Source organism: Neltuma alba, unplaced genomic scaffold (assembly GCF_004799145.2).
Source record: "Neltuma alba isolate B1F8T4 unplaced genomic scaffold, ASM479914v2 tig00011291_pilon, whole genome shotgun sequence".
NCBI lineage: Eukaryota > Viridiplantae > Streptophyta > Magnoliopsida > Fabales > Fabaceae > Neltuma > Neltuma alba.
In genome coordinates, this window is record NW_021636000.1 from 142,654 (window position 1) to 155,911 (window position 13,258).

At 35.2% G+C, this 13,258-nt stretch overlaps 3 protein-coding genes across 3 annotated transcripts; all 3 read left to right on the forward strand.

The window, feature by feature from the left end:
- The first annotated feature begins 884 nt into the window (after positions 1-884).
- Positions 885-2,798, forward strand: LOC114711512 (glucan endo-1,3-beta-glucosidase, basic isoform-like). Its single transcript, XM_028895926.1, has 2 exons — positions 885-994; positions 1,568-2,798. Exons 1-2 carry the CDS (start codon positions 901-903, stop codon positions 2,521-2,523), a joined length of 1,050 nt encoding a protein of 349 aa, XP_028751759.1. The 5' UTR covers positions 885-900; the 3' UTR covers positions 2,524-2,798.
- Positions 2,799-3,526: 728 nt separating this feature from the next.
- On the forward strand, positions 3,527-5,248 carry LOC114711514 (glucan endo-1,3-beta-glucosidase, basic isoform-like). The gene is made up of 3 exons (XM_028895928.1): positions 3,527-3,958; positions 4,159-4,203; positions 4,771-5,248. The coding sequence occupies exons 1-3, from the start codon at positions 3,552-3,554 to the stop codon at positions 5,246-5,248; spliced, it is 930 nt and encodes a 309-aa protein (XP_028751761.1). The 5' UTR covers positions 3,527-3,551.
- A 6,119-nt stretch (positions 5,249-11,367) lies between these two features.
- LOC114711506 (glucan endo-1,3-beta-glucosidase, basic isoform-like) lies at positions 11,368-13,230 on the forward strand. The gene is made up of 2 exons (XM_028895921.1): positions 11,368-11,464; positions 12,043-13,230. Exons 1-2 carry the CDS (start codon positions 11,371-11,373, stop codon positions 12,996-12,998), a joined length of 1,050 nt encoding a protein of 349 aa, XP_028751754.1. The 5' UTR covers positions 11,368-11,370; the 3' UTR covers positions 12,999-13,230.
- The last annotated feature ends 28 nt before the right edge of the window (positions 13,231-13,258 follow it).

A 13,258-nucleotide genomic window follows, 5' to 3' on the forward strand; every position in this document is an offset into this window, starting at 1 on the left:
AAAAAAAAATGATAATGTGTAATGTAAGTTCATGCTTAGTGTGAGTGGATTTAAGTCCATATGTGTGTGTGTGTGTGTGTGATAAAATAATTGGAAGGATTCATGAACATAGAGTTAGGATATGGCGTATCTCTTCTGTATATGTAAACGTCAAGATAAATTTACTGTTGTGCGCAAAGTGAAGCACTCTTATATATGTTTGCAAGCATTATTAAAATCTAGTTTGATTTTTGTAAATAAAGACAAGATAAATCAATCGGATCAATTGGAAATATCAAAGTGGGCTAATTTTTTCCCCCAGCCCTATCATTACAATAGTGGACTGACTTCTCGATTTTTCTTCGCCGTAATGCATTGCAATCCAATTGCACTGCCCGCGAAGCCTTTAGATATATGCATAGAAGAAATTTCTTTTTTATTTCATACTATTTAGTATGTTTTCTGGCGTTTATGTCCAGGAATCCCCACTTACACTTGAAGTTTTTATTATTTAGTATTGTAGATAAGAACTTTATAAAATATTAAATATAAATTATTTAAGTTTAACATGATGGTTGATAACGAAAGGTGAAAAAGAAGTGGAATGAGAGGCGAGTGGAGATGATCCACGCCAGAGACTAATGTAGCCAACGATGGGAAAGAGAGAGGAAGAAGGAAGGAAGGAAGAAAATATGACGAGTATTAACTGTTAATTAAGCTACAAGCCTATAACGATGTTCTTACTAATTGATGTGAGCCGCAAAATAATCATTAAATTAATAATTTTTTTCAAAGGATGTAACAGTTAAATACACATAGAGAATGTAATTAAAATAATGTTGGGGGTGGGCCATATCCATTGTCTATAAATAGAGAGAGTTAGAGATTTAGAGATGAGACAAAGCAAGTGATTGTGTAGTGATGATATCTTCAGACATTATGACTGGGAAGGCTGCCTTCATGGCTTCTCTACTCTTCCTATTCGCACTCTTCACCTCAAATCTTCGCATCACAGGTGATCCATCTCCCCCCACCTCTCATTAATATTCAGCCATCACTCTTTTATGATTCAGTTTTTGACAAGCAGGATATATCAGTCCGTAGATTTTGATACTTCTGACAAACCAATACTCTCTGAGCATTAGAAAGAAAACCTTTATCTTTAATTAGTTTTATATATGGACGTACTTTCATTTGTATCTGCTGCTTAACAAAAATCTTTCTATATGACATGCTTAGTTAATAATATGTTACGGTATCTGTTTTGGCCTGGCTAGTTACATTTTTGCAGAAGAGATAAGCAGCTACTTACTTTTTTTGATCCTTGTGTCATGAAATTGTTAAAAAGTACTCTATTCCAGGATACAAACACTACTCTACATTCTCTTTCCTTATAATTATAAATATAAATAGCCATCGACTTAATATAATTATCTTTCAAATCAAAACGTTTTTTTCCCACTCCAAAGGTTTGCAGTTAAAAAATGCCGGCCGACACAGACGAAATCAACTTTTCTTAAATAAATCATTATTCCCCATATGGATTACAAATTTAACACACACACAAACTTAATTCTACGTCAAGCAGATGCTCAGATCGGTGTTTGCTATGGCATGATGGGCAACAATCTGCCATCCCCACGCGAAGTTGTGAATCTTTACAGAGCCAACAACATCAAGCGAATGAGACTGTACGATCCCAACCAAGCAGCTCTTGAAGCTCTCAGAAACTCCGACATCGAGCTCATGCTCGGCGTCCCCAACGTCGACCTTCAGAGCCTAGCCAACAACGCCGATGCCGCCCGCCAATGGGTTCAACGCAATGTTCTCAACTACTACCCCTCCGTCAACATCAAATACATCGCCGTCGGCAACGAAGTGAACCCCGTCGGAGAGAACAGAGAGCATTCGCCGTACGTCCTTTGGGCGATCCGGAACGTGTACCGAGCCATAAGGGCGGGACGCCTTCACGACCAAATCAAGGTCTCAACCGCCATTAGCATGAGGCTTGTAGGGACCTCGTACCCTCCGTCGAAGGGTAGCTTCCGGGACGACGTCAGATCATACTTGGACCCTATCATACGTTATTTGGTCTCCGCAAACGCACCATTATTGGCTAATATATATCCTTACTTCGCCTATATCTATAGCGATGGTCGCATATCTCAGCAATATGCTCTGTTCACTGCTCCAAACGTGGTGGTACAGGACGGTTCGAGGGGGTACCAGAATCTGTTCGATGCCATGTTGGACTCGGTTCATGCCGCTTTGGATAACACGAGGATTGGGTATGTGAAGGTGGTCGTGGCGGAGAGTGGGTGGCCTTCTGATGGGGCGTTTGCGGCTACCTACGATAATGCGAGGACGTACCTGGACAATCTGATTCGACATGTCAACAGGGGCACTCCGATGAGGCCTGGACCTACAGAGACATATGTTTTTGCAATGTTCGATGAGAACCAGAAGAACCCAGAACTGGAGAAACATTTTGGGCTGTTTTATCCCAACATGCAGAAGAAGTACCCCTTTGGCTTTGGGGCGTAAAAGAGCTCTAAAATTGATGCACATATAATATATAACATGACGTTTCCTTAAAAGTGATGGTAGTTAATGAATAAGGTTTTGAGTATTGATATATGACAAATACTCCTACATGTGTAATTTCTTTTCTTTTTTTGGTCAACTACATGTGTAACTTCGAATGCGAATAAAAATGAAGTGTCTGCAGTTTGAATGTCTTTAATATATGAATATAATCCACGCAAAATCCCTTTTTTACACGGCAAGGGCGCCGATGATCGATTGAGTTAGAGAGATCCGGAGATGATCTGCATTCCTGTTTCCACATAGTTTATAATTAAATTTTGGTTTTAATCCCTATAGTTTCATAAGGAGTTGTTTGGCTATGAAAGAATAAATGTGTATGAATATGCTTGTGAATCGAAGTACGTAGGAAATAAGAATATGACCCATTCTCTGGCCAAGCATAATTTCATTTTCACGACTAAATGTTGAAGTGATGAGGCAGAGGCGTGTTTAAACTTGAGCAAATCTTCGCATCACAGGTCATCATCTTATTTCCAGGCTATCACTCTCTGCAACCATAAATATGTGTGTGTGTGTGCGCGCGCGCAACTCAGATAGCACAGAAGTAAATATATGTACAGCAGGCTCGGTTGCAATTAAAGCTACATAGAGTTACGTTGAAAAAAATCCTAGCTAGTCCGTGTGTTTGGCCTTTTGTAATATATGTGTGCGTGTGTGTGTGCGCGCATATATATATAGAGCCAAGTGATCAGTAGTCATGAAATTGTTCCAAGTAAATAACGGTTTTTACTGGGGTATATATGCATAGTGATTTCTCTTTTCTTTGAAATAGAATTAGATTAGAGCTAGAAATCAACATTGATATTACTGGCCTAATTAAAAACAAAAACTTGCTCATTCAGAAGAAATTACAAACATCATCCAGTGTTTGACATAATTAGGTAAGAAGTCCATTTCCTCAGGTAGTGATAGATTAAGCAAAAAATTGTGGCAGAGCAGGTGGCCAAATAGGTGTTTGCTATGGCATGCTGGGCAATAATCTGCCATCTGCTCGGGAGGTTGTGGATTTTTACAAAGCCAACAACGTTAAGCGAATGAGACTGCACGATCCCAACCAAGAAGCTCTTGAAGCTCTCAGAGACTCCGGCATCGACCTCATGCTCAGCGTCCCAAACACCGACCTTCACCAGCTCGCCACCAGTGCCGACGATGCCCGTCAATGGGTTGAAAACAGCGTTTCCAAATTCTACCCCTCCGTCAATATCAAATACATCGCCGTCGGCAATGAAGTAAACGCCGTCGACGGAGCCAACAGGCAGTACGCCCCGCACGTCCTTCCGACGATCCAAAATGTGTACCGAGTCATACGTGCGAGAGGCCTTCATGAGATCAAGGTCTCAACCTCCATTGACATGACCTCCATAAAAAACTCATATTACTACAAAAAAAAATTGACTTTCAGCGGCGATAAAAAGTCGCCGCTAAAAGTCCTGTCGCCGCTAAAAAAGATTGTCGCTGAAAATCTACTTTCAGCGGTGACTTTTTTTGTCGTCTCTGAAAGTCTTAGTTTCAACGGTAAATTTTCAGCGGCAACAACTGAAAGTCGTCACCTAGAGTCTTTTTTTTGGTAGTGTATCCTCCATCTCAGGGTAGCTTCCGAGACGAAGTCAGATCATACTTCGATGAGGGGTGAGTATTCAGTTTTTCGGTTCGGTTATCGGTGATAACCGAACTAACCGAATAACCGAATAGAGTATATTTTAAAAACCGAACCGAAACCGATTAACCGAACTAACCGAAACTGAATTAACCGAAAATTTCGGTTTGATTAACCGATTAACCGAAATATATAAATATGAAAAATGATTTTAAATTAAAAATAATAATAAAACACAATTACAACTATTAATTAATAAATATTTCATGATTCAATATGATTTATTATAATAATATTTATTATAACCATATTTATTGAATATAAATACATTTAAAAAGTTCACATATACTCACATATATATTTATTATAATAATATTTATTAAATAGAAATATATGATATATTTATTTCGGTTATTCGGTTATAACCGAAATTTTTTTTTACTAACCGAACCGAACACCGAAACCAATTGTTTAAAAAATAAAACCGAATATATAATCGAAAACCGAAATAACCGAACTGAAAAACCGAAATTAAGTTCGGTTCGGTTCGGTTCGGTTCTCGGTTACGGTTCGGTTTTGCTCACCCCTTTCGATCCTATCATAGGCTACTTGGTGCTCGCAAAGGCGCCCTTGTTCGCCAACCTTTACTTCGCCTATAGTAGGAGCCGGCCTGGCGACATACCTCTGAATTACGCTTCGTTCACTGAACCAAGTATGCTGGTTCAGGATGGTTCGAGAGGGTACCGGAATCTGTTTGATGCCATGTTGGAGTCGTTGCATGCAGCTTTGGATGGTACGAGTATTGGGCCGGTGAAAGTGGTTGTGTCGGAGAGTGGGTGGCCTTCCGCTGGTGCGGAACATGCCACTGAGGATAATGCCAGGACTTACCAGCAGAACTTGATTCCTCGTGTTAACAGAGGTACTCCTATGAGGCCTGAACCTGTGGAGACGTATCTTTTCGCTATGTTCGATGAGAATAAGAAGGTGGGACAAGAGACGGAGAGACATTTTGGGCTCTTCTATCCCAACAAACAGAACAAGTACCCCTTTGTTTTTGGGGCATAAGATTGCTCACATAATATTATAATATATATATAGAGAGAGAGAGACACACACACAGACACGCATGGACACACTCAGTTAAATAGCTCTTACATATTAAAGAGCCAGGTAGTACTATATATGTTTAGTTGAAACGTTTTCTCTGAAAAGAAGTAACATTCAGTTAACGGTGAGTAATGATATGTATGATACGAGTACGGTGCAGTCCGCTCTCTGTGAGATTTCGTTTACGAATGACGAAGATATCTCTGTTTGTACGTCTTGCGTTATAAGTTATCAAATATTTGTTTTCTTCCCAAGTTAATTTTTATATCTTGAAGTTCTAGTTAATGTCTTCAATTTCTCTTAAAAAAATTGCAAGTGTGTTGTAATAAATGCGGTTGCAAGATGCAAGCATCTAAGCAAATTATCATATTCAAAAATTAATAAAAATACTGTGAAAAGAAATAATGAAATGGATGGTATTTAAGTAAGTTAATTATGTATCCCATCCATAGTTTAGTGCAGTAGTGGTGGAGAATTTGAGTTTCGATTTTAAATTTCAATTTTCAAGTGTTAAGAAGGTATAATGGACGAAATAAAGCTGATACTTGAGCACGGTGTGCGATTAGAATAGGAGGGTAGGTTTTGCAGCTAATTGTGAGATGTGCGAAGCCTTTAGACAGAGACAGGATTGATGAAAAGGAAAAATGATGAGTGATATGAATTCGAATGAGATTTGGTATCCGAATGGTGAAACAGAGATGTCGCTGTCTGTCTGTATTTGGCGTATTTGTGTATCTTCCCTCTTTCACGCAGCAACGTGGCGCTACCTTCAAGATATACATATAAATATATATATTGTATTTATTTATTTGAATGATTCGCTTCTTATACATGCCATTAATCGTAATACTGAACAGAGAGAATCTTTGACAAAAAAAAAAAAGAGAGAATCGCTATAAAATCTCAAGAAGTAGATGCTCTTACTAAAAAATTCTAATAACAGCAAAGCAGTACTACCTCTAATTATTAATATAAAGGCTGTTTTGACTTTGAATTTAGTTTTAAATATAAGATCTCTGTTTACTTTGTCTCTCATATTTACTCAATTTTTTTAAATAGTCTTTGTATTAGTTGCACATATTAAAGATTTCATCAAATGATAGTTCTAACCAATTAATATACATTATTAGTAAGAGTATTTTAGGGAAGACAATACCTATTTATTACAAACAATTAATTTAACAATTTTTTGTTAACTAGTTTTTATATTAAAGATCTAAGATAGTAATAACTTTCAAACCAATACAGAGAATGACAATAGCCGCCTTATTCCTGAGACTTTTTTGATAATTCTCTCTAGAATACATGATAGAATTAAAAAGAGCACTAGAATAATAATAATGGATGACTTCCATGGAATGGGCCAATTGGAGCATTTAGAAGTATAAATGATGTCAAGTTTTTGCTCAATGGGTTATGAACATAATGGATGAATATTGGAGTATTGCTGCAACTTGCAATCATGCACATGTAGGAGGGAATGGAAGGTTTGGCCCTACGTGTGGCTCCTAACAAGAGGCAAGATATTTCAGTTTCACAAGTCAGCATATTCTTGAAACTCTCATCCCACCAGGCTTATTCAATATTATATTATACTATCTCTAATTCTTATTATAAGAGTTAATTTAACTTTTATTTTGATCCTAAATTTAAGATCATAATTCACATTATATTATTTTTCATATTTATCTATTTTTTTGCAAAGTAGTCCTTGTAATAATAGCAATTCTAGTCAATATACTTGATTAACAAGGATATTTTAGGAAAGACAACACCTATTTATTACAAATAACTAACTAAACAAATTTTTTAATCTACTCAAACTAGTTATCTAGCTCTTAGATTAAGGATCGGAGCTAGTATAATGGTGGAAAACTCTTGCAAAATTGCAACAATATTGATTCAACCATATACATCCTGTAACACTTCACATAATTATATCCATTTTATTGGATAAAATATTGCATGTAAAAGTCCATACATACTACTTCATCCCTTATTATAAGATCCTTTTAACTAAATTGCGTATTTTAAGAAAATAGTTAAAATTAGTTAAAAAGCAATTAATATGTAACAAATACAATTTTTCCCCAAATATACCCCTATATATAAATGGGTAGATGTGAGAGAGTAATAGTGAGATAAATAAAGAAAAAGAATATATTAAATACATTAAACTATGGATAAAATAGGTAATAATGTATTAAATATACAGACAAACTAAAAAAGGATCTTATAAAAAGGGATAAACCTATTCAAAAAATTAGATCTTATAATAAGGGATCGAGGGAGTACTTCTAGCTTTCAATACAAGTCGTAATTTTAAAATATTTTTTTGTCATAATTTAACACAATAAACTATTGAAATTTTATAATAATGATAAATAAAAATATAACATATAATATATTTAAGGAGTATAGAAGCCTGTACGCCTCACTCTATTGGTACCTTTCCTTGATTCCTACTAGATCTTTCACAAAATTGTTAATATAAGAAATGAGATCTAACATTTTAGTAACTACTGAAATTCTAACCTATACAAGCAAATCATATATGACGCACAAAAATCCGATCATATGTATATATATTTATGTATGGAAATCACGGATTTATACATTCAACTCAATTTCATTTTAATTCAACAATATACCAACATCATTTTTCAATGTATCCCAAAATAATTTAATATGCATCATTTCTTATATCACTGTTCACCCTTATATCGCTAACTAGAGTTATAGGCTAACACATAGTCCAATAGGAACTAATCCATTTTACTTAATTATTCTAAGCTCATAAAAAATGGAGATAGATCTAGCCAAAGATATAAATTTCAAGTTCAGACTATGGCTCCCCTCTTTTGCAAATAAAATAAGGAGGTGTCGTATTGTCCACAGCTCCAATAAATTCCCGGCCAAAAGAAAACTTGGAAGAAGGGGCCTTGACAAGTATTGTCCACTATGCACTAAGTGATGGCATACCATATGGTAATTTTATATCCATACAAATCTCCTATCCTTAGCCCAACAATACATCTGTCATATGCAAATAATATCACATCAGAAGTACGTCCTCTGTATTATTAAAAGTAAGATAGCAATAAAATTTCAGTATCAATAACTATCAATATATTTAAATCTTGATCATAATTAATAGCAATAAATCTTAACAAATGAAAGTAACATATTAAAACATTTATTTGAAAAGTCATAATATACATACATATATTTCAATATGGTATAATAAAAATCAGTAAATCCACAATATAATCATATACAATTCACATGTACATAAAAGAATTTTCAGAGTTACCTATTACTTTTTAGTTTATAAATATTCACACAATGATTACTCCAAAATTTTCAAGAGTTTACAAAATTGCACATAAATATTTATTAATATATAACGAAACTATTCTAAAATTCTAAAACTACCCTCTAAACTAAAATTACAGAAATATATTAACTCACCCAGATCTAGCTATTTAATGGATAAAATATTATTTGAAAATAAAATTTTTTTGTCATATAAGAAAATATTTAAAATTAATAACTTAAATAAATATATATTTATTACCCCAAATCTAAATATTTTATATTAAAATTCTCAATTTACAATTTTTCAAGCCTTCAAAAATTATTTCAACAATAGATCTTTAACTTATTCAATATTCAAACTGATTAAAACCTCAATAATACATTAAATAACTCAAATAAATTATTTAACTTAAATTTAATCAGTAAAAACATTCTATAGATCTTAAATAACAAATTTTTCAATTAAAATCTTAATTTACATTTCTCAAAACAATCATCGAATAAATATAAACTAATTAAAATTCTTTAATAATGTATCTTTAAATTTCTATGATCATTTATTGTCAAAACCCCATATTTATTCCATACCTAAACTATAAAATTTTCTCTAAACATTATAATAATACTAAAAATATAAAGTTTTAAATATATAGAAAATACTCACAAAGAAAATTTGATAAAAAGAAGTATATTTGTGTATCTAAATATTCTTCAATGCTTGTATTATCTTTCAAAATGCTAACACTTCTACTTCTCTCACACTCTCTCTTCTTGCATCTTGCTCTCCTTCTGCCTCCCGCTCTCCCTTTCTCTGATATTTAACATACTCGCATTTATCTCCCCTCTTGTTTTTCTTCAACCTAGAGCGCCCCCTATTTCTTTTTATTCAACTGCCTCCTCCTTCCCCTTCCTTCTTCAATTAATACTCCTCATTTTTCAACTTCATTAATTGCATATTCCCCAAATTCTTCTTCCATTTAATACAACTCCCCCTCCCCTACCGAATCCGGTGGAAAAAAATGTTCTTTTTAAACAAAATATTATTTTATCTATACATATATTTTATTACTATTTTTTTAAATATAGTATGTTACACATCCAATTCAAATTAATGCTAAAACGACGAGGATCCCATTCTCTTTTGACAACGGTGCCCTGTAACAATTTCATGGCTGCTTGTAATTTCAATATACATAATGGATGTAGAAATCCTTAAAGCAACCAAAGGAAAAAAAAAAAAAAAGATAATGTGTAATGTAAGTTCATGCTTGTTTGGAATCATAATTATTGGGATGTTCAAAGTGTGAGTGGATTTAAGTCCACATATATATATATATATATATATATATATATATATGTATGATAAAATAATTGGAAGGATTCGTGAACTTAGTTAGAGTTAGGATATGGCGTCTCTCTTCTAGATAAGTACACGTCAAGATAAATTTACTCGAGTGTGCAAAGTGAAGCACTCTTATATGTGCAGGCATTATTAAAATTTAGTTTGATTCTTGTAAGTATAAGATAAGATAAATTAATCGGATGCATCGAAAATAACAAAGTACTAGTGGGCTATTTGTTTTTTTCCAAGCCCTCTCATTACAATCATGGACCGACTTGTTGAGTTTTCTTTGCCGTAATGCGTTGCAATCCAATTGAACTGGCCGCGAAGCCTTTAGACACATGCATATAAGAAAATTCCTTTTTTTGTTTTATACTCCTCCGGTCCTTAATATAAGACCCATTTAACTAATTTAATTAAATTAAGAAAGTTAGGTAAGTTAGTTAATTATAAGAAAAGTGACACATTTTTCCTAAAATACCATAATCATTTTTCTTAATACCCCTCCCCCTTCTACTTGATTATGGTTGAGAGAGTGTCCATAGGGGTAATTTAGAGAAAATTGATAAATATGATAAATGGGTCTTATATTTAGGACCAAAACCAATTCAACAATTGGATCCTATATTAAGGACCGGAGGAGTACTATTTAGTATGTTTTCTGGCGTTTATGTCCTTGACTCACCAATCAAACTTGGAGTCTTTATTATTTAGTATTTTACATAATAATTTTATAAAATATTAAATCTAAATTATTTAAGTTTAACATGATGGTTGATAACGAAAGGTGAAAAAGAAGTGGAAAGAGAGGCGAGTGGAGATGAACCGCGTGAGAGCATAATGCGGCCAACGATGGGAAAGAGAGAGGAAGAAGGAAGGAAGAAAATATTACGAGCATTAACTTTTAATTAAGCCACAAGCCTCTAACGATGTTCTTACAAAATGATGTCAGCCGCCAAAGAATCATTAAATTAATTATTTTTTAGTTACATTTAGCATCCTAAAATATTTTTTCAAATGTATTCAATATCCCAAAGCATTTTTTAGATGTATCCAACAGTGTAAATTTTTTTTTTACCTAGGTGCTGGATGCACCAAAAAATATTTTCGGGCGTTGGATGCATCTAAAAAAAATATTGAGGTGCTAGATACACCAAAAAACATTTTACAATGCTAGACGCACACAAAAAAATACTTTAGAATTCTAGATGTAGCGCAAAATACTTGAAAGTGCTAGATGCACTTGATAAAATATTTCACAGTGCTGAGTTAACCCTAATTTTTTTCAAAGGATCTACAAGTTAAATACACATGAAGAATGTAATTAAAATAATATTAGGGGTGAGCCATATCCATTGTCTATAAATAGAGAGAGTTAGAGATTTAGAGATGAGACAAAACAAGTGATTGATAAGTGGTGATGACATCTTTAGACATTATGACTGGGAAGGCTGCCTTCATGCCTTCTCTACTCTTCCTATTCGCTCTCTTCACCTCAAATCTTCGCATCACAGGTGATTCATCTCCCCCCACCTCTTATCAATATCCAGTTATCACTATTTTATGATTCAGTTTTTGACAAGCAGAATATATCAGTCCGTAGATTTTGTTACTTGTGACAAACTTGTTAATACTCTCTAGGCATTAGAAAAGAGAACTTTTATCTTTAATTAGTTTTATAGATGGACGTACTTTCATTTGTATCTGCTTAACAAAAATCTTTCTACATGACATGTGCTTAGTTAATAATATGTTGCAGTATCTGTTTCGGCCAAGCTAGTTACATTTTTGCAGAAGAGATAACCAGCTACTTATTTATTTTGATCCTTATGTGATGAAATTGTTTAAAAAGTACTCTATTTCCAGGATAGAAGCACCACTCTACATTCTCTTTCCTTCGAAACGGAATAATTATAAAAGCCATCAACTTAATATAATTATCTTTCAAATCAAAACGTTTTTTCCCACTCCAAAGGTTCGCAGTTAAAAAATGCCGGCCGACACAGACGAAATCAACTTTTCTTAAATAAATCATTATTCCCCATATGGATTACAAATTTAACACACACAAACTTAATTCTACGTCAAGCAGATGCTCAGATCGGTGTTTGCTATGGCATGATGGGCAACAATCTGCCATCCCCACGCGAAGTTGTGAATCTTTACAGAGCCAACAACATCAAGCGAATGAGACTGTACGATCCCAACCAAGCAGCTCTTGAAGCTCTCAGAAACTCCGGCATCGAGCTCATGCTCGGCGTCCCCAACGGCGACCTTCAGAGCCTAGCCAACAACGCCGACGCCGCCGGCCAATGGGTTCAACGCAATGTTCTCAACTACTACCCCTCCGTCAACATCAAATACATCGCCGTCGGCAACGAAGTGAACCCCGTCGGACGCAACAGAGAGTATTCGCCGTACGTCCTTCGCGCGGTCCAGAACGTGTACCAAGCCATAAGGGCGAGAGGCCTTCAGGACCAAATCAAGGTCTCAACCGCCATTGACACGACCCTCGTAGGGACCTCGTACCCTCCATCCAAAGGTAGCTTCCGGAACGACGTCCGATCATACCTGGACCCTATCATAGGCTACTTGGTCTATGCAAATGCACCATTGTTGGCTAATGTATATCCTTACTTCAGCTATGCCGATAACCCTCGTGACATATCTCAGCAATATGCTCTGTTCACTGCTCCAAACGTGGTGGTACAGGACGGTTCGAGGGGGTACCAGAATCTGTTCGATGCCCTGTTGGACTCGGTTCACGCAGCTCTGGATAGTACGAAGATTGGGTATGTGAAGGTGGTCGTGTCGGAGAGTGGGTGGCCTTCTGATGGGGCGTTTGCCGCAACGTACGATAATGCGAGGACGTACCTGGACAATCTGATTCGACATGTTAACAGAGGCACTCCGATGAGGCCTGGACCTATAGAGACATATGTTTTTGCAATGTTCGATGAGAACCAGAAGAACCCAGAACTGGAGAAACATTTTGGACTGTTTCATCCCAGCATGCAGAAGAAGTACCCCTTTGGTTTTGGGGCGTAAAAGAGCTCTAAAATTGATGCACATATAATATACTCTTCCTAAATAAAAAGACTCATTTTACACTATAAAATAGTTATTATATTTAGGGTAAGAGGAGTATAACATAACGTTTCCTTAAGAGTGATAGTAGTTAATGAATAAGGTTTTGAGTATTGATACATGACAAATACTCCCACATGTGTAATTTCGAATGCGAATAAAAATGAAGTGTCTGCCGTTTGAATGTCTTTAATATACGAATCCACGCAGAATCCCTCTTT

Bases quoted from the DNA above. Each gene is read 5' to 3' on its own strand.
- LOC114711506 (XM_028895921.1), top strand. From the start codon at position 11,371: ATGACATCTTTAGACATTATGACTGGGAAGGCTGCCTTCATGCCTTCT. The intron at 11,465-12,042 runs GTGATTCATCTC...TACGTCAAGCAG, and splicing joins CTCAAATCTTCGCATCACAG to ATGCTCAGATCGGTGTTTGC.
- LOC114711512 (XM_028895926.1), top strand. From the start codon at position 901: ATGATATCTTCAGACATTATGACTGGGAAGGCTGCCTTCATGGCTTCT. The intron at 995-1,567 runs GTGATCCATCTC...TACGTCAAGCAG, and splicing joins CTCAAATCTTCGCATCACAG to ATGCTCAGATCGGTGTTTGC.
- LOC114711514 (XM_028895928.1), top strand. From the start codon at position 3,552: ATGCTGGGCAATAATCTGCCATCTGCTCGGGAGGTTGTGGATTTTTAC. The intron at 3,959-4,158 runs ATATTACTACAA...TTTTTTGGTAGT, and splicing joins ATGACCTCCATAAAAAACTC to GTATCCTCCATCTCAGGGTA. The intron at 4,204-4,770 runs CTTCGATGAGGG...TTTGCTCACCCC, and splicing joins CGAGACGAAGTCAGATCATA to TTTCGATCCTATCATAGGCT.